We start from the raw sequence: 26,467 nt of genomic DNA, 5'->3' as shown, positions 1-26,467 counted from the left end.
CAAATATTCAATATAAAGTAAATTTAATTTTATTAATAATTTATAGCATTCTGTAAATTATTTTAAAATTATGATTAATTTATTCTTTAAACAACGATAAATAATTTAAAAATAATATTAATAAACATGTTTGAATTTTTTAATATTTAAAATAATTATTATATAATTATATTCGAATACAATTCATCAAGTAGAGTATAAAACAATTATAATTATCTTATATAAAATTTTGTTCATTATATTTTATAGTTTATAAATATTAAAAGTAATAAATAAAATATTATTAATCTTTCTATAATTTTGAGAATCAGTTTCCATAAATTGTTATTCTGTAGATTATATGGCAAGTGATGTTAAATGATTTTAAACTTACCTTAAATTTTAGATCAAAATTAAATAAATAAAAATTAAAAATCATCTACTAATCAAATTATAACAATTTTCTTAAAACTTCACCTATGAACGAGACGTCACCAGAAATCACTAAAGTGACTTCTCTTTTAATATATAATATATAGGGGGATTTACAACAACAACAACAAAAAACTAGTTATTTACTATTTGTTTTGGTTTGGCGGGTTTTGTGAAACGGGTTTCTTGGTCGTAGTTTTGGCCGGGTTTACAGTTGGAGTTTTGGCATGGTTTGCTAAATCATAGTTTTATATCTTTGTTAATCAATGTTTATACTATACAATCCTCGCAAATCTGATTCTAGATATTTACTGATCATTAATTTGATATACAGTAGTTAATACGATATAACGTAAGATCTTACAAAAACATTAAACTAATAAATGTATGCTAATTTCTTGATGGAATGATCTACACAGAGCACTGATTATGTGCAAGTTAATATACTGTAAAATAGCAAAAGATCTTACATAATATTTAAAATATTCGAGAAATATATCATAGCTCTTTGTAAGGGAATAGTTTATAGAGAATCATATGTAATTCCATTTCCTCACATCACTTTCCCACAAAAAAGTTACGAGGCTCGGACTTTTGCATATATAAATACGCGTACCTGCGTAGAAGAAGACACATACCCACAACAACAACAAAAATCTTGATTTGTCGTGTTTTTGATTTCGCTCATAATGTCGTCCAAACTTTTAACCTTCTTCTTCGTCCTATCTCTTGTGGCGATCCACCAAATCCCTGTCGTGACATGCAGACAATGGTGCATGGCGATGCCTAATGCTTCAGATGAGCAGTTACAAGCCAACATTGACTACGCTTGCAGCAACGGCGTCGATTGTACACAGATCCAACCCGGGGGAGTATGCTATGAACCAAACACTCTTTATGACCACGCGTCGTATGTGATGAACGCTTATTACCAGAGTCATGGTCGCATTGAAGACTCTTGCAGGTTCAACCGCAGCAGTTGCTGGGTCTTTGTCGACCCAAGTTATGGCTCATGTGTGTACTACACTTGAAAAGCAATATTAACTGTTTTGAAATTGCGTTATTACTTGATTGTTTTTTTTAATTGGGATCCAATAGTATGATGCCCAAAGGTTTTTTGTTTATGTGTTTTGCTATCTATTTTCTTGAAAGTTGGTTTTATTATATAAAATTTCCATTTAATTTGTGAACCATTTTTAAACAAGAGAAATGAAATATAACAACACGTATAAACAACTTTCCCATGAAAATTAGTTCAAAAAAAAAAAAACTTTCCAATGAATTGAACAAACACGTAATATCAATACTATTAAAAAGGGAGGAGTCTTAGAAAATCTACCTAACAAAGTTGTTTGGACCCTTTTATTTAACTCATTATTTTTTGATCTTACCTTAAACTTAGACTAACAATATGTTACCATATATTTCTCTAACAATACTTTATTCAATTCCTTTATTTATTCAAATACCACTCCTAAATCTTAATCATCACTAATTTACTATTATTATGTTTACCATTTTGACTTTTAATCATAAAAGCATTGAAACTAATGTTTTATATTATCATTTTTATCATATAATATATAATTTAAAGTAAGAGAAGTTACACGACATATATGTGTACATTTTAACTTCCTCTTTCCTTTATAATAACGTAATCATATCATATATAAATTTTCCCATTAAAATCTCATATTATATACTAAATTTTCAACCGTCTATAGTTTGATAGATATTTTCATATTTAAAAATGAGTTTTCTAAAAAATATTTCATCAACCATGTTTTTGTACAATAACGTTAAAAAACTATATCAAAAGGTTGTTGGACCCGATATGGACATAATGGATCCACATCTGTTCGGGTATTTAGGATCCTAAAAAAATTCGAAATATCTAAAAAATCTGAAAAATATCCAAAACAGGGAAAGTACTTGAAACTCCAAAAAAATACCCAAAAAATTCAAATACCTAAAAATTCAAAATCTTATTCAAAATCTGACACTGAATTAAAAATACCCAAAATTTTATCCAAATACACAAAAAAAAAATTCAATTTGAAAATTTTACCTGAAATCAAAAACTATAATCGTAAACCAAAAACCTAAAAAAAATATTCATAATGCCGGAAACATATTCAAAATATACCAAATAAACACAACATATTTATGATCGGGTCTAGGGTAGGATCCAGACTCAAACAAAGATATGCGGGTCCAAAAAAACCCCAATAGGTTATCTTCTCTCGACCTGAACTAAACCTATATTTCCGTGTCAGTTCGGTTTGTTTTTTTGATCCGGATATAATTATCATGCCTAAAAAAACTTACGTAAAAGTGAACATATAAAATATCAAATAAACTAATTCATAGATTATATAACTGTTAAAAATTATATTTTTTGATATAATAAGACTTTGTATTATAATATAATCCAAAAAACATGTGCTTCCCAAGCGCGGGTCAAAATCTAGTTTAGAACTTAAAATCTCTGGTTACAGATTTAACCAATCTACAGATTTCTAGTAACTTATTTATTATTAAGAAAATAAATTCGTTTTCAATTAGATTAAGCGGATTTGTGTTCTCATGGTTTTAATAAATATTTACAGAAAAAACATATTTCAGAAAAATATTTTATTTTATTTTTAATAATAAGAAAATATAAAGTTTATGAAAATTAAATGAATTTATCAAATTATTATTGGTTTAATGCTATCGAAAACTGTAAATCATAAAATATAATGGATTTATGATAAACAAAAGGGCAATTGTCAATAATAGCACCTTTTGAAGTTTATGTCTCAAAAATGACACTAGAAGGAAAAAATCACAAAAATGACATTCATTAAAGGGTAAAATATCCCTAATACCCTTGGTTTAAAATTAAATAAACAAACAAAAATAAATAAAATAAAAAATAAGAAAATGAAAAAAAGAAATTTTTTTTATAGTTTCAGATTATATGTTTTCAGATTCTAAATTTTTATAATTTTATTTTTTTCAATTTTTTTTTTCAAATTTTCTTTTTATAATTTAAAAATACTTTTTGAAACTGTTTTTAAAATTTTTATTTTTTACTTTAGTATTTATTTTTTATAAAATTTTAAGCCCTAATTCCAAAACTCCACCCCTTAACTCTAAACCCTAAAGTTTGGATTAATTAACCCAATGAGTATAAGTGTATATTTACCTCTTTAATGAAACCTATTTTTGTGACTTTGAGCCTTGAGTGCTATTTTGTGAACAAAAACTTGGTTTTGTGCTATCCTATCCTAGTCTTTTTCTCAAAACAAAATTGTTAATCATATAAAAATTATTATTTTAATCTGTTTAAAATATAAAAACCATTCACTGGAAAGAATATATACAGTATTATTCCTTTGAATAAGTCAATATAATTTTAAAACTAAAACTTTAAAAAATTGAAACATTTTTTTTGGTCGAAAAATATTTAAACATTAACTATTTGATTTTTCCCTTAATATATAAAAGAAATATATAATTAGGGTAAGGGACGAAAGTTAGCACGCATCCGGTATAGTTTCCGTATTAGTGGGATACATCTTTTGCCAAAAAGTATAAAGAAAACAAAAAAATGAACAAGGCAGGCAGGCAGGCGTTGGAAGCTCAAATCAAATCAATGTCGAGAGAGAGGACCAGACGTGAATTACCTCCCGTTCAAGAGGTACGTACCCTATTCCTCTTTCGATTTCTCTTTTTGAATTTGATCTCTCACCTTTTGAAATTGTTTTATAGCATATTGATAAGTTGAAGAAAGTGGTAGAGGAAGGCAATTACTATGGAGCCTTGCAGATGTACAAATCCATCAGTGCCAGGTTCGCAGTTCGATTACTTCCTAAACCCCAAAGTTCTCTCTTTTTTTTTTTTGTTGGTTATTACTTGGATTCTGTTAATTCGGTTAAAAGTTTGGATTTTTTTTTAATATGGATTTGAGATAAAGCATGAGCCTTTTTGCTTCCGCAGATATGTTACGGCTCAGAGATTCTCTGAAGCTCTTCATATACTCTTCTCTGGGTCATGCCTTGAACTAGAGCACGGCCTGGTTTGTTCCCTTTCCTCCTTTTTTTTTTTGTTATTACAAATCTTTCTATTGATATAGGCCGTTCTTGGAACCTGTAATGCCATGTCATATCCTCTTTCAGTTTTGTAATGGTGATTTCTTATCAATCTCAGGTGAATTGTGGGGCGGACCTTGCTCTTTTGTTTGTTGACACACTTGTTAAAGCTAAGTCACCTTGCAATGATGAAACTCTTGGTTAGTGTTCCAGGTTACCGTGTATAATCGCTAGAGTTCATTATCATTGGACTTCCTTTTGTTTATAGTACTTTGTGTTCAGATCGAATCAGGTGTATGTTCAAGTTGTTTCCTAGGGTTCCTGTACCTCCTCACTTGGTAGATGTGAGTGATGACGAAGATGTCCATAATCTTCAAGAATCTCTTGGGGAAGCTAGATCACGTGTTGAAAACTTGACCTCCTTCTTGAGAGCTGCTATAAAGTAACCCTCCTTTTTCTCTCTCTGTGTTGTTTGATGTGTAAAACATTTTGAAGTTAAATAACTTTTTTTTTGTCAGATGGTCTGCAGAGTTTGGAGGCCCAAGTACTGGATACCCTGAGTTGCATGCTATGCTGGCTGATTATCTTTACACCGAGTGTCCTGAACTTGTACTCTTCTTGTGTACCCATTTGGTTATAAAGTCTTACATTATATTTCATTAACTGACTTCTTTCTTACATATCTGGCCGCAGGACATGGTTCGAATATCACGGCATTTTGTTAGAGCCGAGGACCCTGAGAAGTTTGCATCTACGCTAATCAACTTCATGGGAAGGGTCAGTCTCTTTGTTTCAACACCTCCTTTTTTACCATTGAGAAAATTTTGCTCTTAGATATTCAAGACTTGTCTCTTATACATGGCATACTACTTTGCAGTGTTATCCTGGTGAAGATGACCTTGCTATTGCACGAGCAGTTCTCATGTAAGTTCATGCTTTCTAACTGGAGTCCCAAGATTGTGAGGGGGAACTAAAAGGAATGAAACTTATTTGTCTTCTTTTTTTCCGCATTTTAGGTACTTATCTATGGGTAACATGAAAGATGCAAATTTGATAATGGATGAGATTAAGAAACAAGCAGAAGCAAAACATCCTGAGTTCTCAGAATCAGACCTTATCCAATTTACCTCATATCTTCTGGAGACGTTAGTTTCCCTCTTAGATCTTCGTCTTATCTTGTCATTTGTTGTTACCTAAAAGACCTTTGATGTATGTATGATACAGGTTGCAGAGGGATGCATTGCCTCTTTTCAATATGTTAAGAGTTAGGTATAAGTCTTGCATAGATAGAGAACCACTGCTCAACGAGGTAATACAACGATCAAAACACACAGAGAGAGATTTGTTTATCTTGTTAACGAGACTAATGTTCCTGGAAAATTTTGTCTATCTTGTGAAGTTGCTGGACGAGATTGCACAGATATTTTACGGTGTGCAGCGTAAGAATCCTATGGAAGGAATGTTTGGAGATATATTCAAGGTATAAATAGAAAAAACATATAGATGATCTCCCACTTATCTCATATGTTGAAGTTACAATGCTGGAACCACTGAAAGTTTTTCTGTTCTTGTGTAGATGATGGGCTAAGGAAGGAGATAGAAGAGGGAATAATACTGTGTATTTGGCGATGTTCTAATAAAGGGATAGCTCTGGTGAATTCTCCAATTTATATAATTTGTTTCTCTTATCCTCAATTGGATAAGAGTTTTGTTCTTGTAACATTATAATTGTTTTTGTCAGTACTACAGTTTCAAGATAAACGAAAAGGAAAGCTATAGAAGAATTTTGAAACTTTTGTTAAATTTTCTTAACTCATACTGTACATTATATGTTAAATAAGACAATTTGTTTTTGTTTTTGCATGCTCCAAGGAAACCGTAAAGAGACAGCTAACTAGCTAGTTTACAAAACTGAATTATATAATATTATCCACCCTCTACTTAACAAAGAACACAAGAAAACCATAAAGACACAGCAGAGATGGAGACAGAGAGAGAGATTATGTCCAGAGGAAGAAGACGAACTCACACCAAGTTTTCCTTTGGTATAGTAGTCTATATATAGTTTCTTTATGTTAACAGGCTGATGCTACTTCAATAATAATAAATATGCATATGCTGTAATGTTTTTTTGTTATGTTTTGCAGGTGTTGTGAGATTGGTTTTGTCGGTTGGAGTTTTAGCATGTGTTTATCAGTCGGTTCAACCTCCACCGCCGAAGATGTTCACCGCCGTGACATCACCGAGGATCAAACTGAGAGATGGAAGGCATTTGGCATACAAAGAACTCGGAGCTCCCAGAGAGGAAGCCAAGCTCAAGATGATTTATATCCACGGCTTTGATTCTTGTATGCATGACTCATTTTTCTTCCACAACTTGTCGCCAGCTCTTTTGGAGGAACTCAAGATATGCATAGTATCATTTGACCGACCTGGTTATGGAGAGAGTGATCCTGACCCGAACCGGACACCAAGAAGCATAGCATTTGATATAGAAGAGCTTGCTGATGGGTTAGGACTAGGACCAAAGTTCTATGTCATTGGCTTCTCTATGGGAGGTCAAATCATTTGGTCTTGTCTTCACTATATTCCTCACAGGTTAGACACGGTTTGCTTCTGCCTTGTGTTAAGATTCATAACACTTCGGTTTAGAGTTTAATCATACATGAAAGTGTTTCAGGTTAGGTGGAGCGGCGATGGTAGCGCCTGTAGTTAACTACTGGTGGAGAAACTTGCCTGCAAAATTGTCTAAGGAAGCTTTATCTCTAATGCTTCCTCGAGACCGGTGGATGCTTAGAGTGGCTCATTATGCACCTTGGCTTACTTTCTGGTGGAACACACAGAGATGGTTCTCAATCGCTAGCTACATTTCATGTGACCCCAACATCCTCTCGTTTCAGGACAAGGAAATCTTCTCTAGGCTCGGTTTCAATGACCTGAATCAGGTTTCAAGAACATTCTCATATTCATATCCGTAACTTTACAAACATAATGAAACAAGTCTCTTTGGAATACCATGAAGTTGCGTTTTGTTTTTGGCAGGCATACGCAAGGAAGCAAGGAGAATATGAAAGTCTACACAGAGACTTGATGATTGGATATGGTCACTGGGAGTTTGATCCTTTAGACGTTCAAAATCCGTTTAAGAACAGTAATGGCTCAGTCCACCTTTGGCATGGCGATGAGGATATGTTTGTGCCAGTGTCGCTTCAGCGTTTTATCATCTCAAAACTTCCGTGGGTTCGATACCATGAACTGACTGGCTCAGGCCATTTCTTTCCTTCTCTTATGGTTGATGAGATTGTCAAGACACTTTTTGTTGGAGAGGACTAGCAAGTGCAAATGTTTCTGTAGAAGCATCAAGAATGTCGGACAACAGTTGAATAATAGAAGCAAGTACAGGCTCTTGACTTGACTGTGGCTTTAAGCAAGTTAGACTCCGCTAAGCAATGGGTAAGGTTGTATATCAACAAGGACCAAGGAGAGAGAAACTTTTACAATGTAATGTAATCCATTACAAATTAGAACACACTAAAAAGAAGATATATCAATACAAAGACAACAACACAATACAAGAAACAAACAAATGTAAATTATAAACATCTTATTTTTATCTACCAAACAAATTCATACATAATACATATCATAATATAAAATATATATATATAGTTTCCATGATATAAAGTATAGTAAGCTGATAGAGAATCAGTCCTCACTCACTCACTCACTCATCATTGATTGCAAACTCCGGAAGGATCCAGCCATTGTCCATGGCACGACCAACATACAACTCGAACTTCTCTTTCGCGTTCGGTATATCAAGCGACAAGTCATCAAGGCTGTCTTTAACACGACCAAACCCTTTCGTCATTTGGTTCATTGTAATCAGCCCTTCACCAAAACATTCCTCCAGCAGATTCAGCAACCCATCGTTCTTCTTCTCCATCGCCATCACCAAAGCTTTCTTCACTACCTCGTGGTTAAAAAACGGCATCCCTAGATCACGGATACACTGACAAGCTTCTGATGTCACTCCACCCATTTCATATTCCTCCAAAAGTTTCAAGATCTTGTCTTTTGCATCTTCCACTATCCACCCGCTCCCACCGCCCCAGCTTCTCAGCAGCCTCTCCCCCGCGTGTCGAGCTGAGATGAGAGACCGCGCTGAGCGGACTGTTTCGGTTCCTGTTGATTTCGGAGGTAGCTTGGTTGAGATCTCCTCCAGGTTAAGCGGAGCTAAGACGTCATCGATTACAGCTCTAGCTAGAAACAGAGCGAGCTCGTTTGATGCGTCCATGATGTCCAAAGCTGTGTCTTCTGCTGATTCTAGGAGCATGATGAAACCGTTTATGAAATCTTCGGTTGAGAATAGCTCCATGTGAAGAGAAGAAAGAAGAACCGACGCCATTTCCTTTTCTCTGTTCTTCTTGTCTAGAGCAAGAGTTATAAGCTTCTTTAGAAACACAGGGTTGTACTCAGGTGTTGCTAAATCTTCAAGGCTGCGGATTAGCTCAGGAATGTCATCTGATAAGAAATATTCTTGGATTATATTCACTGTATCCTTCTTGTACTGTCTTAGCTTATCGTCTTGGCTTGATTCTCTTCCATCTTGATCAGGGTTTACCTTAAATGAATCATCAAGCCAGCCTCCAGAGATAGCCTTGGGAACTATAGAATCAAACAGCTTTCTAGCAGATGGGATGTCTAGAGCAAGGTCATCGAGAGACTCTGCAACTCGGTTGAATCCTTTCACCATTTGACTCGAACTGATCAGACCTTCTTCAGCAGCTTCGTTCAACAGCTTTAGTATGAGTGACTCGGCTGCTTGAGACTCCATAGCAAGAACCAAAGCTCTCTTCACAACCTCGTGATGGAAAAACGTGACGCCTAACTCTCTGATGCATCTACACGCTTCGTAAGTGTCTCCGTTTTCTACGTACTCCTTCAAGATTTCGGATATCTTCTTCTTCGTTTCTTCTACTGTAGTGTGAGTGCTACCTCCCCATTTTCTCTCCACTAGCTCCGCGTGGTGAGGAGCCGAGAGATAGCTCTTTTCCGCGGTTACAATAACCTGGAAGCCTTTTGAAGACTCTGGAAGATTCTTCTTAGATCTCGCTAGAAAAACCGGAGGGAGGATTTCATCAACGATGGCCCGGGCAATGAACAGCGCGAGGACGTTAACAGCATCAGGTATGTCCACCGCAAGGTCATCAACGGATCTGAGGAGTCTTATAAACCCATCCCTGATCTGATCAGGTAAAATGACATCAGCATACAACGCAGAGAGTAAGACAGAAGCCATTTCCTTCTCCTTGTCGTGTCTGTCCATGGCCATAGAGACAAGCCGCTTGGTGAAGTAAGGATGATATTCACTAGAACCAAGCTCCCTGAGATCAGAGGCCGCCACTTTCACATCACCGGTGGTGAAGTACTCCTCAATGATGGAAACTACAGCCTTTTTGTAATCATCCAAGGGGTCTGACACAGGTGAATCAACAAGTTCATCATATGCTCCCTGTTTTTAAAAAAAAAAGAGAGTATATGAGTCACAAAGTAAGGCAATGAATCAATCTAATAGTAAAAGAAAGGAATCAACTGGATGCTAAATGCAAAACCTCTCCACTATCGTAATTGGGATCGTTTTTATCGAGAAAGCAGTCATCATCAGTGTCAAGAAGCTTTCCCCAAGTTCCTTTACCACCAGCACCCTCTGCAGATATATATCATCATAGCCACATAAGTCAACCATGAATCAAGCAAGAGGAAGGTTTCATAAAGTTTAGACCTTTCTTAACACGGATATGCTTCCCAGAGTGAGTCCGACGCACATGTCTAAAAGGGAGCCCAGCTACAGGTCCTTTGCCACCAGTGGGAGACTTAATGTTCAAATCAGCAAATAAAGGATGAGACTTTGGCGAGGAGGACAAGTTGTCAGCGTTCTTCAGAGTTGCTACCTCCAGTTTCTTCCACTGTCCGTCCGTCAACATACCCTCATCCGATGCCATCTGACAACAAATAAAACCATCAGAGATAAGATCAATCACACACACTCACACACAAGTGATGTTATCGAGATTCTAACAGGCATAAGATCGATTGAAGTAAGCAAAGATTTCAACAAGGCATATGGAGCTATAGGGAAATAGAAAGGAGAAAGAAGAAGAATCTATACATGTGACTGCACGAATCGAATACCAAACTGTGAAAGAGAGTCGTGTTCTGTGCTTGGCTCGGATCTAGAGCCAAGACAGGAGGAGATGATACGGATCGAAACTCCAGCAGAAGAATCAACGTAGATTAAGATAACGATCACTCCACTAAGATTCAAAAGTCACCGATTCTAGACAGCGACTAGAGAAAAGGAACTCTGGATCAGGATCGCCCCAAAAATATATTATTAATCCAATAAAATGAAAAGTTTTTATATTATATATGATGGTACACGTCATCACAGATAGACGTGGATAGCTTTTACTTTTCTTTTTAAAAAAAAACAATATTCTGATGCAAAACGGGCCGGATCAGGAAGTTCAGCCCATATAGTTAGTTGCTATTTTGGGCTGAATTATTCAAATTCAAATTAGTAAAATTACATACATGGAAATTGGAATTCTTGATCATATGTTACAAAGTACGTGGAAATGTAATGAGTGTAAACTATTCCAAAGTGTAGTTTAGACAGACACCTTCGGAAGTTTAACCCATGACGATTCCATATGCATTATCAAAACTCAAAAGTATCGATTCGGAAGTATAGCTCTCAAGTTCCTTGGCTATGTATTCTTCATACTGGTGCTTTAGTTCTTTCGGTCTGCACCCGATCATCTTCGGCTTTGTTTTTTTTTTTTTTTTTTCTGATTTGTTTATGAATCCTTATCTACTTAATATGATTATTGTGTTGGCAAAAAGTATATGCAGATTGTATATATTGTAATTTGATGATCTAATCCAAAATGATCATTATGAACTGTCTAATCAATATTATTTTTATTTGTTATTTTTGAGTGAATGTGCTATGTTTATTGAATTATTTGTAGAACACTGACAATTAGAAGAAGTTGGCTAGTAGTTTTCAAGCAAAACCGCCGCACATGCCTTTTGTCTGAACACTTTCTTTTTTTTTTTCCTAATTTGACGGTTCCATTTGTATCTTCAACGTTAAATCTAACGACTCTGCTTGCTTTTAGAAAGGTCAATTCTCTCCTTTTTTTAGTATTTGTTTACAAGACATTTCAACTTTAGCAACCAAAAGAAAAGAAAAATGAAATTTGAAATTATTTCATACGGCAACCAAAACCAAATCTTGTGAATTATGCGGCCGAGCTTTTATCCACAAAAAAGGATTACTAGTAAGTTTAGTATCCTAATATTCAGGTTTCAGTTTATCAAAAGTCGTAAGTTTAATATCCAAATATTCAGGTTTCAGTTTATCAAAGTCGTATGATCTACGGAAACCAATGTAAAATTCTATTGTAGTGTAAAAAAAACAAGATGGTTCATGATATTCTCAATTCTGAAGAAGGCTCAACTGATAACCTTATCTAATTTTCATTATTCTTTACAAGATCATAGAATGCTAACTGGTCGAAATTTACGATGAAAATATGCAACTACAAAGCAAGCACAGTACTAATACTTAATTCAACCGCAGTTTAGCCTTCTTCAGCATTGAGAATTTCATGAACTTTGTATGGTTCCAAGTTTAGTCACACGAGAACAGAATAATATAATATCGAACATGTTTGTTGATCATGCTAGAAATATCGAATGAATGTCCAAAAGTTTCTAAATAAGTACTGTTTTTTAATGTTGAAAATATCCATAAATGATGTTAGTTTATTTTATGCATAAAAATCGGTAGACTAAAACTCCTGATTGTTGTTATGGTCGTAGTTAATGTTGAAAATATGGAAAATAGTTTTTTTCATCAACGTAAGTGGTGGCTAGAGCATCTCGAGACAATAATAAAAAGCGGATGTAGCAAAATAAAATGTCGGTGAGACGTACAATTATATAAGCTGATAAAGTGTTCTACAAGATTATTAAAGTGTGGATGATATATAATGATGTAAATAGTTTCCATGTGCATTTAATTGTCAACACATTTTACACCAACCAAATTTTCAATTATTCGATATGAAAAGATGTTATAAAAATCAATAAGCAAAATGTATTGAAAGATTGGCCTTCGAGCACATGGTTCAATGGTCCCAAAATCAAATCCCGGTGTCGGTTAAGTTCTCCTATTATGTTTTCTTTGGTGTGGCTGTTCTCTAATTTAGTTCTGAACAATAGGGCTTATAAATGATAAGTTCACCCGTATTACTGAAGTACACTAACACTGTTGACTCTTGGCCTCTTGGGGGCCATCTAATAGTGTTCACCAAGATTCATCTTTAAGTTCGTTGAGATTTAATTACGAATTCTCTTTTTCTCTATAAGCCACGTGACTCATTGCTCTATTCACCTGCATATTTTTATATTGAATGTACTGGCTAAACCAATTTGATTTCAACTCCTATAATGGTTGAGATCATTATATTAACAATGATGATCGGATCAGTGTGATGTTGAATGAATACATGTGAGAATAGGTTTTGTTATTCGAGATTGAATTTTGAAACTTCATTCATTTCAAAATAGGGCACTGTTTTCCTCTCTATATGATTTAGGTTGGTAATTTCTATTATAACACAGGGAAAATCATTTCATATTGAGATAAGAGGGAAAAAAATTAAAGGCTAAGAAAAGTGGGTCCAATTAACCTCAACTTGCATGTGCATTAACTCACTCAAGGTGTTCATGTGCTATATAGCCTATATGTTTCTTTGTCTTTCTCCCTTCACTCAAATGTTTCGTACTAAAACCTTTCAACTTTATCAACAACAAGAAGCCAATGAACACAATGCTAAATTCCTCACATGCATCCTTTGCACTTATCTTTCTCTACTGCATTTTCTTCTTCGCACTCGCTTTGTCCTCGCCAGTTTCCGACCCCGAGCTCATCGTTGAGGAAGTCCACAGGTATTGTAACACAAATGTTCAATCTTTATGAATACTAATGTTTGTGTAAGCTTGAAATTTTTCTTTAAAGGTTTGTTTTAAAGTTATCTCCATGCAATGGTGGTTTCGTTATTTTAATCTTATCGTAAACTGACTTGTTTATTTGCTGCATTAGCAGTTATATGTACGTACGTCGAAGAATAATGCAAATATGCTATTGTATAGTGGATGTGAAATCCTCTATCTAACATATATCGTGGATGTTAATTGGTTGATATTTTAGGAAAATAAACGAGTCTATATCAAGAAGGAACTTAGGATACTTTTCGTGTGAGACCGGTAATCCGATCGACGATTGTTGGCGATGCGACAAAGACTGGGAGAAAAACCGGAAACGGTTAGCTGATTGCGGAATCGGTTTTGGAAAAAACGCAATTGGTGGTCGTGATGGTGAAATTTACGTGGTCACCGATCCAGGTAACGATGATCCAGTAAACCCTAAACCGGGAACACTAAGATACGCAGTCATTCAAGATGAACCTCTTTGGATCATATTCAGCCGAGACATGACGATCCAACTAAAAGAAGAACTCATAATGAACTCTTTCAAAACTCTAGACGGACGAGGAGCATCAGTCCACATATCTGGTGGGCCGTGTATAACAATACAATATGTGACAAACATCATCATCCACGGTTTACACATACATGACTGTAAGCAAGGTGGGAATACTGACGTACGAGATTCTCCAGAGCACTACGGGTGGCGGACGATATCCGACGGTGACGGTGTTTCGATCTTCGGTGGGAGCCACGTGTGGGTTGATCATTGCTCGCTCTCGAATTGTAACGATGGGTTGATTGATGCTATCCGTGGATCCACGGCTATAACGATTTCTAATAATTACTTGACGCATCACAATAAGGTTATGTTATTGGGACATAGTGATACGTACGAACAAGACAAGAATATGCAAGTCACTATCGCTTTTAACCATTTTGGAGAAGGCCTCGTCCAACGAATGCCAAGGTATTCATATGATTTACTTTATTTATTTATCAAAACAAAAAATATATTGTTTTTAGTATACCTATATTTGTTGATATATATGTAGCACAAACTATAAAGGTCAAGTATATTGTCGGTGGACATCTTAAAAGAAAATATATAGCAAAGCCAAAATACAACTACTGCATTGAACACTTAATAATTATAGATGAGTTATTTTAGCAAAAGACATTATAGTTGAGTTAATATTTGCTAATATTTTGATTTTATATGTGAATCACTGCAGATAGTTTTTCTATAATAAGTAGAGTGTAAACTTTGATTCTAACAAAGTAATGAGAGATTATAATTACATAATATATATATTTAGGTGTCGACATGGATATTTCCATGTGGTGAACAATGACTATACACATTGGGAAATGTATGCAATTGGAGGAAGTGCTAATCCTACCATCAACTCTCAAGGCAACCGTTTTCTTGCTCCTGATAACTCTTTTAGCAAAGAGGTATGTATTCCAATTTTTTAATATTCAACTTTAGTTAAATACAAAATCAGTGTGATTTGATTTCATTTCATTCAAACTTATTATCACTCACGGTTTGGGGGAAAATAGGTAACAAAGCATGAGGATGCTCCCGAAAGCGAATGGAGTCGTTGGAATTGGAGATCCGAAGGAGATCTAATGCTTAACGGTGCATTCTTTACACTTTCTGGAGCTGGACCAACTAAATCGTCAAGCTATTCGAGAGCCTCAAGCCTAGCTGCTAGACCGTCTTCTAATGTTGGTGAGATAACTATATCATCTGGTGCACTCAGCTGCAAAAAGGGTTCCCACTGCTGATCATAGCCCCACCAGCGTGTATGTGTGTGTGTATATATATAATATTATGAAATCAGCATTTCAAAGAAGGGTTGATTACATTTTAGTTTGGACGGTGTGTCGACAAAACTCACTACTATAAAACACGTTTACTATATAGTGAATGAGAGAACCAAAACCAAAAGTTATTTCCTATTAAAATAGTATGTTTTTATCTACAATAGTACTCTACACCAATATTAGATCAATTTGGAGAACAAACAAAAAGCATAGCACAAAACCGATCTTCACTTACTTTCTCCGGTTGGACTTCTTCTTCTGCCTTCTAACTGGCTCCTGGTTGATAGGCACTGGTAAGACGGTTCCTTCACGTATACCATCCGAATCTGATGACATATTCTTCAACGTTTTCTGAGCTTCAACAAACACCCTTATATCTCTTATCTGTTACAATTCCATTACCATCACTCGTTAAATGTTAACAGCAGAAAAAAGTTAACCCTCGGTGAGTATAGAAGCTTTACCTGTTCTTCAAGATCAACTATAGTCTCGTCTTTTGATCCTATCAATGCAGCTTCCCTGAATAGACACCAAAAGTCAATTGTTTGTTTACTATGTATTATGATGTTCGTTTGTGGTAAACATATTTAACAAGAGAAAACATGTTGCACCTCTCTTCTATTTCCTTGGCCTTCTTCCGCCAAGTATCCTGCTCTTTTATAAGCTTTCTGTTAACCTGAACATAAATTTTAGTAGTTTGCAGAGCATAAGGAACCCTTTCAAGAATCGAACAATGGAGAACAAGGCCTAGAGAGTCTCACCTCAGTGATTTCAGTTTTTTCCTCTTCACATTTTTCAATCTCATTCTGAAGCTCCTGCATCTTTTTAACAACAGTCTGCTCAACTGCTTCGGCAATACTACTTTCCTGCTTGCTTCTCGCCTCAACAATGAGAGATTCATAGTACTGACGAAAGACATCATGATCGTGATAAGTAATTGATATCTCTTTGCATAGATATACCACGACACGAGGTGGCTACAACATCATCCTCTACTAAAAGCTTGTTCATATATAAATTAAGAAGAGACAGAAACACTTGCCTGACGCTGTGCCCTCAGCTGACTTGCAAGAAGATCATTATACTCGGTTACAATCTGTTCCACAAAAACTTAATCAGACAACTAATAAAATCAAGAAAGCCACTGATGTTTTAAGATTCATTTTATGCAGGAAATTTTGATGAAGGGTGATTGAAATCATACTGAATCGACTTTGCTGTTGAGGATGGCACCGCTAATCCCTGTATCCTCACTACACTCGCAAAGACCACAGTCCCCTTCGTGTGACAGACAGCGGCTGTTCATCTCTACCGACTTTCCATCTATTTTTGAATGGTTTAACCGATGAACATAGTTGTCACCAACATAATCCCATATTTGTTGTGTCCGCAAATCAAGAGAATAGCAATGATGCGTTTCTTTCCAATGCCTGATAGAGTGCCCTTCCTTGTATCTACAGCGGGAAAACATCATAGTGAATGAAACCTTCACCTCTGAGTAATATATAGAGATGTGTTCACAATTTCAGGTTATCTAAATCTTTCACAAACGGAAACTCAAAGCAAGCATTACCTTCCACAACCTAAGAAGCCACAGACAAGGCACGCCCATACGTTGTCTGTTTTTCCGCAAATAGAACAGCTTATTATATCATCTTGTTGTTGACACAATCGACAAACCTACAAAACGAAAATGAGCATGTGTTAGAACATGTGTCAAGGTATTTGTAACGAACTGGAAGAGTCAAGATTCATTTTACGCCACAATGGTCAAAGAACAAGAAGGAGAGCCACGCACCTGACATGACAGATAAGTCCATTTCGAAGTGCATGAACATTGAAACGAGTGATCACAAAGAGTACTGAGGATGCCACTAGTATCAGGATCTAATCTCTCTGCATGAGTCAGATTCCAAACACTGATATTAAGCAACAACAAAAGGTACCTAAATGATTCAAACTGAAAATCGTTATTCTTTAGCACAAACTCTCACCAAGACATATTGGGCAAGTAGGCAACTCGGTGAATCCAACAGGTGAAGAAGCAGCAAGCTCATCAAACTCCGTGTGTTCCACCGTGAGTACATAGAGAATATGGCAAACCTCAGCCTAAACCCACAAGAAAAACAGCTTAGTTCCATGCAATGAACTGAACAAACAACCCAAAAGAATCTCCTTTCCATGTTCTAATACCTCAGAAGGAGCGTACTTTCTCCCATTCAAGTTCTTGTGGAACCCATCTGCTCCCGCTTGATCCGAAAGTGTGATCAAAACACTATACCGATCTTCCATTGCATCGTTCCTAAAAGATTTTCAAGAAGAACCAAATCAGCCAAAAGGTTTTAGCTTTTTGTTTTTCCTGAGTTCTTGCAAAGTGACTACTCACCTGATGAAGAGGATCTGGGAGACATGTGCGATTTGGGAATCACAGAAGCGGATGAAATCGAGGGAGGAGAGGTAATTGGGGACAGCGACGACGAAGAGAGTGGTCGATCGGGAGCTAGGGTTTGGAAGAGAGCTGTGCGAAGAGTTTCGGTAGAGATGGATGAGGCCTTTGCGTTCGGTGAGTTTGAGAGACGGGACGAGCTTATCGGGACGCTGAGATCGCCTCGACGGCGCGAAGCTGAAACCGGATTCTTCGTCTTCGATGGAGATTGGCTGCTCCGAGTCAACCGAGTGAACTCTTAGGACGAACATCGTGTCTCTGAGATGACTGTAGCCGGAATTCGCCAGCAGCGGTGGTGGTTCAAGTAAGGTTGTTATTGTGGGCCTTTTGTAGTTAAATGGGCTTTTTCACGAGTTTTGGGCCCTTTTAGAGTACTGAAGCCTTTATAAAGCCAACATATTTGTTTTCATTTTGACCAAGTTCAAAGACTATTTTAAAAAGCTAGCACTACCCGCCACAATGGAAGTTTGTGAACGGCACCAAACTATTTTATTTTATTCTATATTGTTTTTGTTGAGTTCTAATAAAATTTTAAAATCTTATCCAATTGTCATCAAAATAAAAGATAGGAGAAGAAAAAACAACAAAAGATAAGCGTCTTTTTTTTAAGATAAGTGTCTTTATCAACAAAATTAAGAAGGAAAATAAGTATTCAAGTATTAAGGACTCGGTACCGGGGCGTGGTTGGTTCCAAAGATAAGGGAGGATGGTGAGGTCAATGGTCATCCCCGGTTTTTGAGTTGGTCAACCCTTTTGGTTTTAAGTTCTGACTTTGAATTTTAAGTTTATAACTATATATGTGTTACCCATGTCTTTTTCTTTTTAGTCTCAAGACTTTTAGTTCACACATCAACAAAACTTTTTTGGAGAATATAGAAATACACATATAACATCACCTCCAATAAAAGAATCACGAAATATCGGTGACAATTTTATTTATAGACTTTTGTCAATGCACACACATTTTGTGGATATCTACTAACGGTTATTATAAGTACATTGCTGATTCATGATGCTTTGCTTGCAAGATACAAATCTATCCAAAGTCCAAACTCTAAGGATAAGAACATGACACATCAATCTCTAGTGCTTCAAAAGTTTCAAGTGGAATGTAAACAGCATGGAATATAAACTGTTAAGTTATATTTTACTTCCAAAATGTTAGTATATTGGGAAGAATCTTGCATGAAATCATCAAATCCATTAGTTTATCTTACACTTTTCACTTTTTTCATGTAAACTTATCCACAAGTTTTGGATTATGTTGCTTCGTTTTCTTAAAGGGTCATTTGTGAATACTAAAAGCCGGATCGTGATTAATATATTGAACATATACATACATGTTGAGTTTTTTTTAACATACATGTTGAGTTAATGAAGAAAACATCCCAACATTAACTAATCAAGTATGTAAATATTATTTAACGAAAAGTGCACATAAACTATACAAACTCATAATTAAGCCATACGCAATAGTTAGAATGGTTATGGCCTTATGAGATGTCTACAATATTAGTCAACAAGGAATCTATATTTTTTTGAAACATATGTTATAGTTTTGGATCCGAATACGTTTAGTTATTCAGATTCCTGTGAAGGACTTAGATCCGTGTCTTCATATTCATATTAGTGGCTAAACTTGACTGCTATGATTGAATCAGATTTGGCTGCCGCCATACGCGGCGAACTTTCTTTCCTTCTCCGTGATTAACATCTCTTTAAACTCCTTTGATGCTCATGAATATGACCAACCATTTTTGTGATAATTATATTAAAAATGAAACAACAAAATCCAGTGGCAATAATGAATGAATAGGAGAGTTACAAGTGGCCAGACAAGAGGGCATGAAAGTGGATGAGGATAAACAGCCACGTAGACGAAGAAGTGGCTCTTGGGAAGAGGCAAGGGTCGGTTTACTTCCAATAACCGGCCTTTCTCAAGTTAAAATAATCATATTTCAACTCTTTTTCTACGTTGCAAGGCAAACTTTTGGACCGGTTTTACACTTTTTCCACGTAGGATCAATAAAAAACATAACATCCATGACCTTAACCGGGACAAAAGTAACACTATTGTATGCTTGTCATCCCAAAAAGAAAACACTACAAAGGCAATATTATTAGAAGTCACTTTTAGTGGAAATTTAAAAGTAATTTGTGGAATATAATATCGGTGTATTGAAGGTCCAGTTCAACACATAATATATTGCCAAAGATCTGTTGGTTAGATCCTGTTGGTGTAGCTTTTTAGGAATATGAAAATATATTATTTAACAACGTATTTTATATGATGTGTTCTTGTTGTCTTAGAAGGCAATGCGGCTATTCGAAAATGTTTGAGCCATGTTAATTCCACCACGTGAAAGTTATATAAGAGTGTGTTACAGTCTTACCAACCCTTTTCATTGATATTTCTAAACGTTGTTAAATAAATGTATCTGTTCCAATGATTTTAGATGCATATGAGTTCGACTTCAGTGATGTGTCTGTGTCTAGTGGAATTATGTCATGACTCTAATCTAAAAAGATATGAAGATTAAATTTCCAAAACTTTTGTGAATTTAGGAAGAAAATGTATTACCTCATGAATAAATAATCTAGATGTCTATGTATATTTGTATTGTATGTATTAGAAACAAAGTTTGTCACATCCGGAATAGAAAAAATCTTAAATAATATATATACGAGAGATTGAACCATCTATTATCACTAATTGATTGAGGTTGAAAATTCATCCAACTTGATAATATTTTTGTGTTTATTTAATTTACTATATATTTTCTTTGTCCACACTAATCTATATTGTTCATTTTCGCTGTTCCCGATGGTTTCTGTGGTTGAGCTCTTTGTGGCTTGTTCTCGCTGGATTCTGAAGCATAGGCGTTATGGTCTTACATGTTATGCTTATTCGTAATGGGAGGATTTTGTTACCTATAAGGTTTGGTAACGTTATGTCAAAAGGATGTAAGGAGTTTGTTGGAGCTTGGTTTGGTGGTGAAAATTCTAGAATTTACACTGTTGCTGTTCTTTGCTTTTTATTAGTGCTGTACTGCTGTTATGCTGGTTTTTTATTACATTGTTTTATTAGTATGCGAGGAAATCTGTTTCTGTCGGCTTTGGTTTCAGGGTTAACTCATCTCACTAATGTTGTATCTTGAATGTTTCAACATAAGTATTCTAAAGTGAAAACAAAAATTGTTCATTTCAGCTTACCACATTTCAAAATGTAACAACATAGCCATCGCATTTAAATCATGTATATAAGGGAGAAAGATGCCAATTTCGACCCCAACAATTTCGGTCGTGCCAAATACGACCCAATTAATTAATCAGTGTCAAATACGACATCAATTCATTTATACTTCAAGAAAACTATCCGATATTCTTCAAACGCGCCTAAATCTAACTTGACTATAACAAAAGTTAGTCAACCGTTAATAATATAAACAACATCGTTTTGATATACGAGGAAAAGTGTCAATTTCAACCCCAATAATTTTAGTTGTGCCAAATATGACACGAACAAATGGTCAGTGCCAAAAACGATCTCAACTTAATTATAATTTAAGAAAAACTACCCAAACTTTTTAAAACATGCATAAATCTACATTGACTCTAACAGAAGTTAGTCAACTATTATATATATATATATATATATTTTTTTTTTAAATATGTTCATTCCATGACTCAAACCCATGCTTGAATACCCTTTTAAAGGGGTACACTAACAACTAGATTAAAGTACCTTATTGAAATATTCTTACAAATTGAAATTATATAAACTACTATTCTTCTTCGTTTTATCCAATTTAAAACTTTGGTGATTGCTTTTATATATTTTAGTTATTGTTTAATATACCTAATATTTTGTACAAGATATCTTAGTGAAAGAAAGGTAAAATGCCTCTTGACATTTTTGAACAAAATATCAAAATATATAATATTAATTTTGAAAAGTAAAAAAAATTCACTTAATTTTAAAATTTTTAAATAATTTATATAAGAAAAATAATTTTAAGTATATTTAAGATCTTATAATTATAAATATTTTATTATTTATATTTAGTAAGATATAAGTTTATTAAATATATGACAAATAAAAAACATGTTAAAGTATTTATATAAATCAGAAAAAATTATCACCAAAATTTTAAATTGGATAAGATGAAGAAGAATAGTAGTTTATATAATTTCAAATTTGTAATAATATTTCAAAAAGATACTTTTATTTAGTTGTTAGTGTGCCCCTTTAAAAGGGTATCCAAGCACGGGGCTGAGTCATGGAATAAACCTATTTAAAAAAAATATATATATATATATATATATCAAAACGACGTTGTGTCTTATCTTGTTAGTGGTTGACTAACTTCTGTTAGAGTCAATGTACATTTATGCACGTTTTAAAAATTTTGAGTAGTTTTTCTTAAATTATAATTAAGTTGAGGTCGGTTTTGGCACTGACTATTTGTTTGGGTCATGTTTGGAACGACTGAGAGTGTTGGGGTTGAAATTGACATTTTTCCGCTTATATCAAAATAATATCGTTTTATCTTGTTAACGGTTGATTAACTTCTGTTAAAATCAATGTAGATTTAAGCACGTTTTAAGAAGGTTGAATAGTTTTTTCGAATTATAATTGAGTTGATGTCGTATTTGGCACTGATCAATTGTTCGGATCGTATTTGGCACGACGTAAATTGTTGGAGTCGAAATTTGCATCTTTTCCCGTATATACTGAGATGATTTGATATATTAAATCAGAAAACAACATTCTATAAATCCGATCTAGGTTAGTGTTAAAGATAACACCTAATTATTTAATGACTCATCATGACTTAAATGAGAGTTAGATACAGTAATATACAGATCCCGAGACACCTCAAAATACAGTTCATTATGCTAATTTCCAATTCATTTTAATTTTAGGTTACAAAGGAATACAGATAATCAAATACGCGGGTGGAGTGGGGTAAGACGGAAATAAAAGATAAGAGATATTTATTAAATAAGAATTCCACGTGTATGATCGAATCAAAAAGGGTAGGCTTCGTCGAGCTGTCTATAAAATCGTCCAGAGATGCACCACCACCCCTTCAAGCTTCTCCATCAATTAAATATAAAACCATCTCACACAACTCTCTTTCTTTCTCTTAAACGAAAGCTGCTACATAGTCACGATGGCAATAACCGCTACTGAAAACGACGGCGTTTCTTTAATCACCGACAAGATTTCATATGATCTTGTGGAAACAGATGTTGAGATCATCACTTCCGGTCGCGGTCGTATCCCAGCACACTCCGGTGTCCTGGTAAGATTATTTACTTCTTTGGCGTGTCCGACTTTTTTTATTTTTTTTTGGGTATTTTGGTGATAATTTTTGGTTGTGTTTGAATTTGAAAAATGCAGGCTGCCGCGTCGCCGGTTCTAAAGAACATCATCGAGAAGCCGAGGAAAAGCCACGGCGGATCATCGAAGAGAGTCATCAAGATTCTCGGTGTTCCATGCGACGCCGTTTCTGTCTTCATCAGGTTCCTCTATTCTCCCAGGTTCGTATGGTCAAATTTTCAAATGATTTTTTCTCCTTTATTATAACAAGTCGGAGTAAAATTACTAAAATAACCTTTCGTGTATTTATAATTTTCCTTAGTTTGACGGAGAAGGAGATGGAAAGTTACGGAATCCATCTACTGGCTCTATCACACGTCTACATGGTGACTCACTTAAAGCAAAGGTGCACGAAAGGCGTCGGCGAGAGAGTGACGGTTGAGAACGTGGTCGATGTTCTCCAGCTAGCTCGGCTTTGCGACGCACCAGGCCTCTGTCTCAAGTGTATGCGTTTGATCCACTCCAAGTTCAAGACCGTTGAACAGACCGAAGGATGGAAGTTTCTTCAAGAAAACGATCCTTTTCTTGAACTCGACATTCTCCAATTCATTGACGACGCTGAATCGGTAACAAATCTAAAAGCTCAAAACGTTTGGTTCTTGAAAACCTCTGTTTTAGCCCTGCTCTTACCATGGTTAGTTCTTTTGTGTGATTACTTGCAGAGGAAGAAACGAAGACGGAGACACCGAAGAGAACAGAATCTTTATATGCAATTGAGTGAAGCCATGGAATGTATAGAACACATATGTACCGAAGGTTGCACGTTGGTCGGACCATCGTCCAACTTAGACAACAACAAGTTAAAAGCCGGTCCATGCAGTGCGTTCTCTACTTGTTACGGACTACAACTTCTGATACGTCACTTTGCAGTTTGCAAGAAACGAGTCGATGGCAAAGGTTGTATTCGTTGCAAGAGAATGATTCAACTCCTTAGACTCCATTCTTCAATCTGCGACCAATCTGAGTCTTGCCGTGTCCCACTTTGCAGGTGACATATTAGAATCATCAATACCACATTTTCCAGATGTTTTTGTAAAGTTTTAAATTTTTGATCGTAAATCTCGGTTTAATTTTTCACTTTCGGCGCCGATAATAATTGTGGTGGTGACCTACTTGTTAGATCATGAGTCATGATCAGACAGCATGAAAAAACTTTTGTTTTCAAAGAAGATATTTTAAAAGTTAGAAATCTAATTTCGTATTATTGGTGATTGGAGTAGGCAATTTAAGCAAAGAGGAGAAAAGGACAAGAAAATGGTTGAGGACACGAAGTGGAATGTTCTGGTGAGAAGAGTTGCATCTGCTAAAGCTATGTCTTCCTTGTCTCAATCAAAGAAGAAGAAAAGTGATGTGTTATTCAAAGAAGAAGCAGAAGATTTCATCAGAATCAGGAAGACGAAGGTTTTTTGAATTCCTTGGTTTTTTTTGTAGAATATATTATATATAATGAAACAATTGTTAGTTGTTCGTCTCTTGGACGGTTGATTGGGTTAAATTTGTCGATGAGTAACCCTTTTAATAAGTTGTTTGTTTGATCGTATTGTATACATAAACTTGTCTATTATTGTTCTTTCACGAATGTAGTTGTTAAATTTTATAAATTGGAATTTGTTTAGACTGCGAATGAAGTTGTTAAATTTTATAAATTGGAATTTGTTTAGACTACGAATTTAGTTGCAAGAACTATCAATCTCTATCCCTCTCTTCATTCCGTCCGGGATCCGTTTCTAAGAAGTCTTGTCCCAGACACACGTCTTTCCACCTCTACAATATTAAATTTATGTGCTTCTGATCTAAGATTTTTAACATATAATGCGGAGGAAAATTCAGTTGGGATTTGTATAAAAGAAATTTGTCAAAATGGACTTCGATAGAGCACAATTATTATTTTGTTGTCGCTAGTGGGTGTGCAGAATGATATGAGCACACTTGAATACTTTATTGGTATTTGTTTTGCCAACCAAATCATTGATTTGTATTTTTTTTGCCAACTAAATCATTGATTTCATTAGAACAAACTAGAGTCATATAAAAACTAAGACATAGAGAACATGCATAGATGGTTACTATAAAGTTCTCATAACCAAAGTATCAGCACATTGGTTATCAGACCGATTTATGTATTAATACATAAATCGAATGGGCTTGATCAACGGTGTAGTTTCAAATCCCACGTTTTATCATTTACAACACGCTTGTTGATTATATTATAATCTTCAAACTCCACATGAAATATCCCAAAGAATAGCATGATATTTATTGTATAATAATCATAAAACTCGAGATTATATATGAGGTCGTTCTTTGTTTGAAATTCAAGTTGCATCTGTCCAATCAATCACAAAACTTGTAAATCTGAATGATAAAAGGGTAAATGGCAAGAAAGAAACAGAACTCCAATATAGAGATCAAATTTGATTAACTAGTCTTAGTCGTTGTTGGTATAGTGGGAGTTGATCATAATTGCTCATGCAGACGCAAATTATCAGAAAAAACATGTGCTATTTTGTTGCAGCAGATATTTGTTTACTAATTATTATTGAAGTGGAAAAGGGGTTAAGACGCGTGGGAAACATGATCACCACGCAATGTGGTTTCGTGTCTGATGTCTCACAATTCAAGTCATACTGATTAACTACCATATGAATGCAATAAGTAGAACATGTATAAAACAAAACAAACTTTAATATTTTCTAAATGTATAAGAATATCTTCATGTTATGACAAAATAATTTGGCTAAAACAAAGGTAAGACGACAAGAATGTGAGAAATATCTAAAAGAAAAGTTCAGGAAGATCGAGCGAGTTAATTACATATATTTTCCCTCTAAATCGTTCTTTCAGTATAATAATTAGATAAATTGAAATGGAAATTGATGTTTTTGTGGAATATGGAAAATTAAATTTCTCTCCAACTTTTAGATGAACTGTCAGGAATAGAGGAGCCATGGATGCACAAAAGCTTTCATACCACTAGACCGGTAGAGCCACCGAATAATTCTTATCATGGAAATCGAAGTGGCTAAAGATACAAGCACGTACGAAATTAAAGAAAAACAAAATTTATTATAATCTAAACAAATTATGTATGACTATTGAGTTGAAAAGTCTTTGGCAGATAAAAAAAGACTAGCGATTCATCAAGAATGAGGTGGTCAAAAATCAACGTTCAGATTTAGGAGTTTGAATAATGACCCTACTGAAGCAGTGAGAGAAGAGACAGATTCATAGTATACTGTAAAACTGAAAAAG

At 35.0% G+C, this 26,467-nt stretch overlaps 7 protein-coding genes across 8 annotated transcripts; 5 read left to right on the top strand and 2 right to left on the bottom strand.

Moving 5' to 3' along the window:
* Positions 1-403: 403 nt before the first annotated feature.
* LOC103873744 (glucan endo-1,3-beta-D-glucosidase) lies at positions 404-1,917 on the top strand. The gene has a single exon (XM_009152136.3). It carries the CDS (start codon positions 1,101-1,103, stop codon positions 1,440-1,442), a length of 342 nt encoding a protein of 113 aa, XP_009150384.1. The 5' UTR covers positions 404-1,100; the 3' UTR covers positions 1,443-1,917.
* Positions 1,918-3,920: 2,003 nt separating this feature from the next.
* Positions 3,921-6,339, top strand: LOC103873742 (Golgi to ER traffic protein 4 homolog). 2 transcript variants are annotated; one of them, XM_009152134.3, is made up of 12 exons: positions 3,921-4,096; positions 4,168-4,247; positions 4,396-4,474; positions 4,606-4,687; positions 4,770-4,929; positions 5,006-5,096; positions 5,181-5,264; positions 5,365-5,411; positions 5,504-5,632; positions 5,712-5,796; positions 5,887-5,967; positions 6,064-6,339. In XM_009152134.3, the coding sequence occupies exons 1-12, from the start codon at positions 4,007-4,009 to the stop codon at positions 6,073-6,075; spliced, it is 1,020 nt and encodes a 339-aa protein (XP_009150382.1). In that variant the 5' UTR covers positions 3,921-4,006; the 3' UTR covers positions 6,076-6,339. The 2 variants fall into 2 exon arrangements, with proteins under 2 accessions (XP_009150382.1, XP_009150383.1); XM_009152135.3 differs by having other exon boundaries at positions 3,929-4,096; positions 4,168-4,254.
* On the top strand, positions 6,332-8,183 carry LOC103873740. Its single transcript, XM_009152131.3, has 4 exons — positions 6,332-6,532; positions 6,635-7,085; positions 7,168-7,432; positions 7,530-8,183. Exons 1-4 carry the CDS (start codon positions 6,469-6,471, stop codon positions 7,818-7,820), a joined length of 1,071 nt encoding a protein of 356 aa, XP_009150379.1. The 5' UTR covers positions 6,332-6,468; the 3' UTR covers positions 7,821-8,183.
* Positions 7,969-10,902, bottom strand: LOC103873741 (MA3 DOMAIN-CONTAINING TRANSLATION REGULATORY FACTOR 1). The gene is made up of 4 exons (XM_009152132.3): positions 10,660-10,902; positions 10,273-10,492; positions 10,103-10,197; positions 7,969-10,002 (listed from the first exon to the last, which is right to left on the bottom strand). The coding sequence occupies exons 2-4, from the start codon at positions 10,490-10,492 to the stop codon at positions 8,212-8,214; spliced, it is 2,106 nt and encodes a 701-aa protein (XP_009150380.1). The 5' UTR covers positions 10,660-10,902; the 3' UTR covers positions 7,969-8,211.
* Positions 10,903-13,260: 2,358 nt separating this feature from the next.
* On the top strand, positions 13,261-15,544 carry LOC103873738 (probable pectate lyase 22). The gene is made up of 4 exons (XM_009152129.3): positions 13,261-13,511; positions 13,774-14,520; positions 14,870-15,008; positions 15,117-15,544. The coding sequence occupies exons 1-4, from the start codon at positions 13,384-13,386 to the stop codon at positions 15,342-15,344; spliced, it is 1,242 nt and encodes a 413-aa protein (XP_009150377.1). The 5' UTR covers positions 13,261-13,383; the 3' UTR covers positions 15,345-15,544.
* LOC103873739 (BRAP2 RING ZnF UBP domain-containing protein 1) lies at positions 15,494-18,115 on the bottom strand. Its single transcript, XM_009152130.3, has 11 exons — positions 17,770-18,115; positions 17,577-17,685; positions 17,378-17,492; positions 17,182-17,279; positions 16,957-17,063; positions 16,588-16,837; positions 16,426-16,479; positions 16,145-16,288; positions 15,995-16,059; positions 15,848-15,902; positions 15,494-15,767 (listed from the first exon to the last, which is right to left on the bottom strand). The coding sequence occupies exons 1-11, from the start codon at positions 18,078-18,080 to the stop codon at positions 15,615-15,617; spliced, it is 1,461 nt and encodes a 486-aa protein (XP_009150378.1). The 5' UTR covers positions 18,081-18,115; the 3' UTR covers positions 15,494-15,614.
* Positions 18,116-22,884: 4,769 nt separating this feature from the next.
* LOC103873737 (BTB/POZ and TAZ domain-containing protein 1) lies at positions 22,885-24,832 on the top strand. Its single transcript, XM_009152128.2, has 5 exons — positions 22,885-23,138; positions 23,237-23,376; positions 23,478-23,781; positions 23,878-24,203; positions 24,436-24,832. Exons 1-5 carry the CDS (start codon positions 23,007-23,009, stop codon positions 24,623-24,625), a joined length of 1,092 nt encoding a protein of 363 aa, XP_009150376.2. The 5' UTR covers positions 22,885-23,006; the 3' UTR covers positions 24,626-24,832.
* The last annotated feature ends 1,635 nt before the right edge of the window (positions 24,833-26,467 follow it).

Source organism: Brassica rapa, chromosome A06 (genome assembly GCF_000309985.2).
Source record: "Brassica rapa cultivar Chiifu-401-42 chromosome A06, CAAS_Brap_v3.01, whole genome shotgun sequence".
In the NCBI taxonomy this organism is placed as follows: domain Eukaryota; kingdom Viridiplantae; phylum Streptophyta; class Magnoliopsida; order Brassicales; family Brassicaceae; genus Brassica; species Brassica rapa.
This window is presented reverse-complemented; position numbering and strand designations above follow the sequence as displayed.

Excerpts from the sequence above, each read along its gene's own strand:
- LOC103873741 (XM_009152132.3), bottom strand. The coding sequence starts at position 10,492 with ATGGCATCGGATGAGGGTATGTTGACGGACGGACAGTGGAAGAAACTG. Across the intron at positions 10,198-10,272 it reads GCATATCCGTGTTAAGAAAG|AGGGTGCTGGTGGTAAAGGA; the intron begins GTCTAAACTTTA and ends ATATATCTGCAG. Across the intron at positions 10,003-10,102 it reads CCAATTACGATAGTGGAGAG|GGAGCATATGATGAACTTGT; the intron begins GTTTTGCATTTA and ends TTTTAAAAACAG.
- LOC103873738 (XM_009152129.3), top strand. The coding sequence starts at position 13,384 with ATGAACACAATGCTAAATTCCTCACATGCATCCTTTGCACTTATCTTT. Across the intron at positions 13,512-13,773 it reads ATCGTTGAGGAAGTCCACAG|GAAAATAAACGAGTCTATAT; the intron begins GTATTGTAACAC and ends TTGATATTTTAG. Across the intron at positions 14,521-14,869 it reads CTCGTCCAACGAATGCCAAG|GTGTCGACATGGATATTTCC; the intron begins GTATTCATATGA and ends ATATATATTTAG.
- LOC103873740 (XM_009152131.3), top strand. The coding sequence starts at position 6,469 with ATGGAGACAGAGAGAGAGATTATGTCCAGAGGAAGAAGACGAACTCAC. Across the intron at positions 6,533-6,634 it reads TCACACCAAGTTTTCCTTTG|GTGTTGTGAGATTGGTTTTG; the intron begins GTATAGTAGTCT and ends TATGTTTTGCAG. Across the intron at positions 7,086-7,167 it reads CTTCACTATATTCCTCACAG|GTTAGGTGGAGCGGCGATGG; the intron begins GTTAGACACGGT and ends AAAGTGTTTCAG.
- LOC103873742 (XM_009152134.3), top strand. The coding sequence starts at position 4,007 with ATGAACAAGGCAGGCAGGCAGGCGTTGGAAGCTCAAATCAAATCAATG. Across the intron at positions 4,475-4,605 it reads TTGAACTAGAGCACGGCCTG|GTGAATTGTGGGGCGGACCT; the intron begins GTTTGTTCCCTT and ends TATCAATCTCAG. Across the intron at positions 5,633-5,711 it reads ACCTCATATCTTCTGGAGAC|GTTGCAGAGGGATGCATTGC; the intron begins GTTAGTTTCCCT and ends TGTATGATACAG.
- LOC103873739 (XM_009152130.3), bottom strand. The coding sequence starts at position 18,080 with ATGTTCGTCCTAAGAGTTCACTCGGTTGACTCGGAGCAGCCAATCTCC. Across the intron at positions 17,064-17,181 it reads GGACTTATCTGTCATGTCAG|GTTTGTCGATTGTGTCAACA; the intron begins GTGCGTGGCTCT and ends TTCGTTTTGTAG. Across the intron at positions 15,903-15,994 it reads GCCAAGGAAATAGAAGAGAG|GGAAGCTGCATTGATAGGAT; the intron begins GTGCAACATGTT and ends GTGTCTATTCAG.
- LOC103873744 (XM_009152136.3), top strand. The coding sequence starts at position 1,101 with ATGTCGTCCAAACTTTTAACCTTCTTCTTCGTCCTATCTCTTGTGGCG.
- LOC103873737 (XM_009152128.2), top strand. The coding sequence starts at position 23,007 with ATGGCAATAACCGCTACTGAAAACGACGGCGTTTCTTTAATCACCGAC. Across the intron at positions 23,139-23,236 it reads CAGCACACTCCGGTGTCCTG|GCTGCCGCGTCGCCGGTTCT; the intron begins GTAAGATTATTT and ends TGAAAAATGCAG. Across the intron at positions 23,782-23,877 it reads TCATTGACGACGCTGAATCG|AGGAAGAAACGAAGACGGAG; the intron begins GTAACAAATCTA and ends GATTACTTGCAG.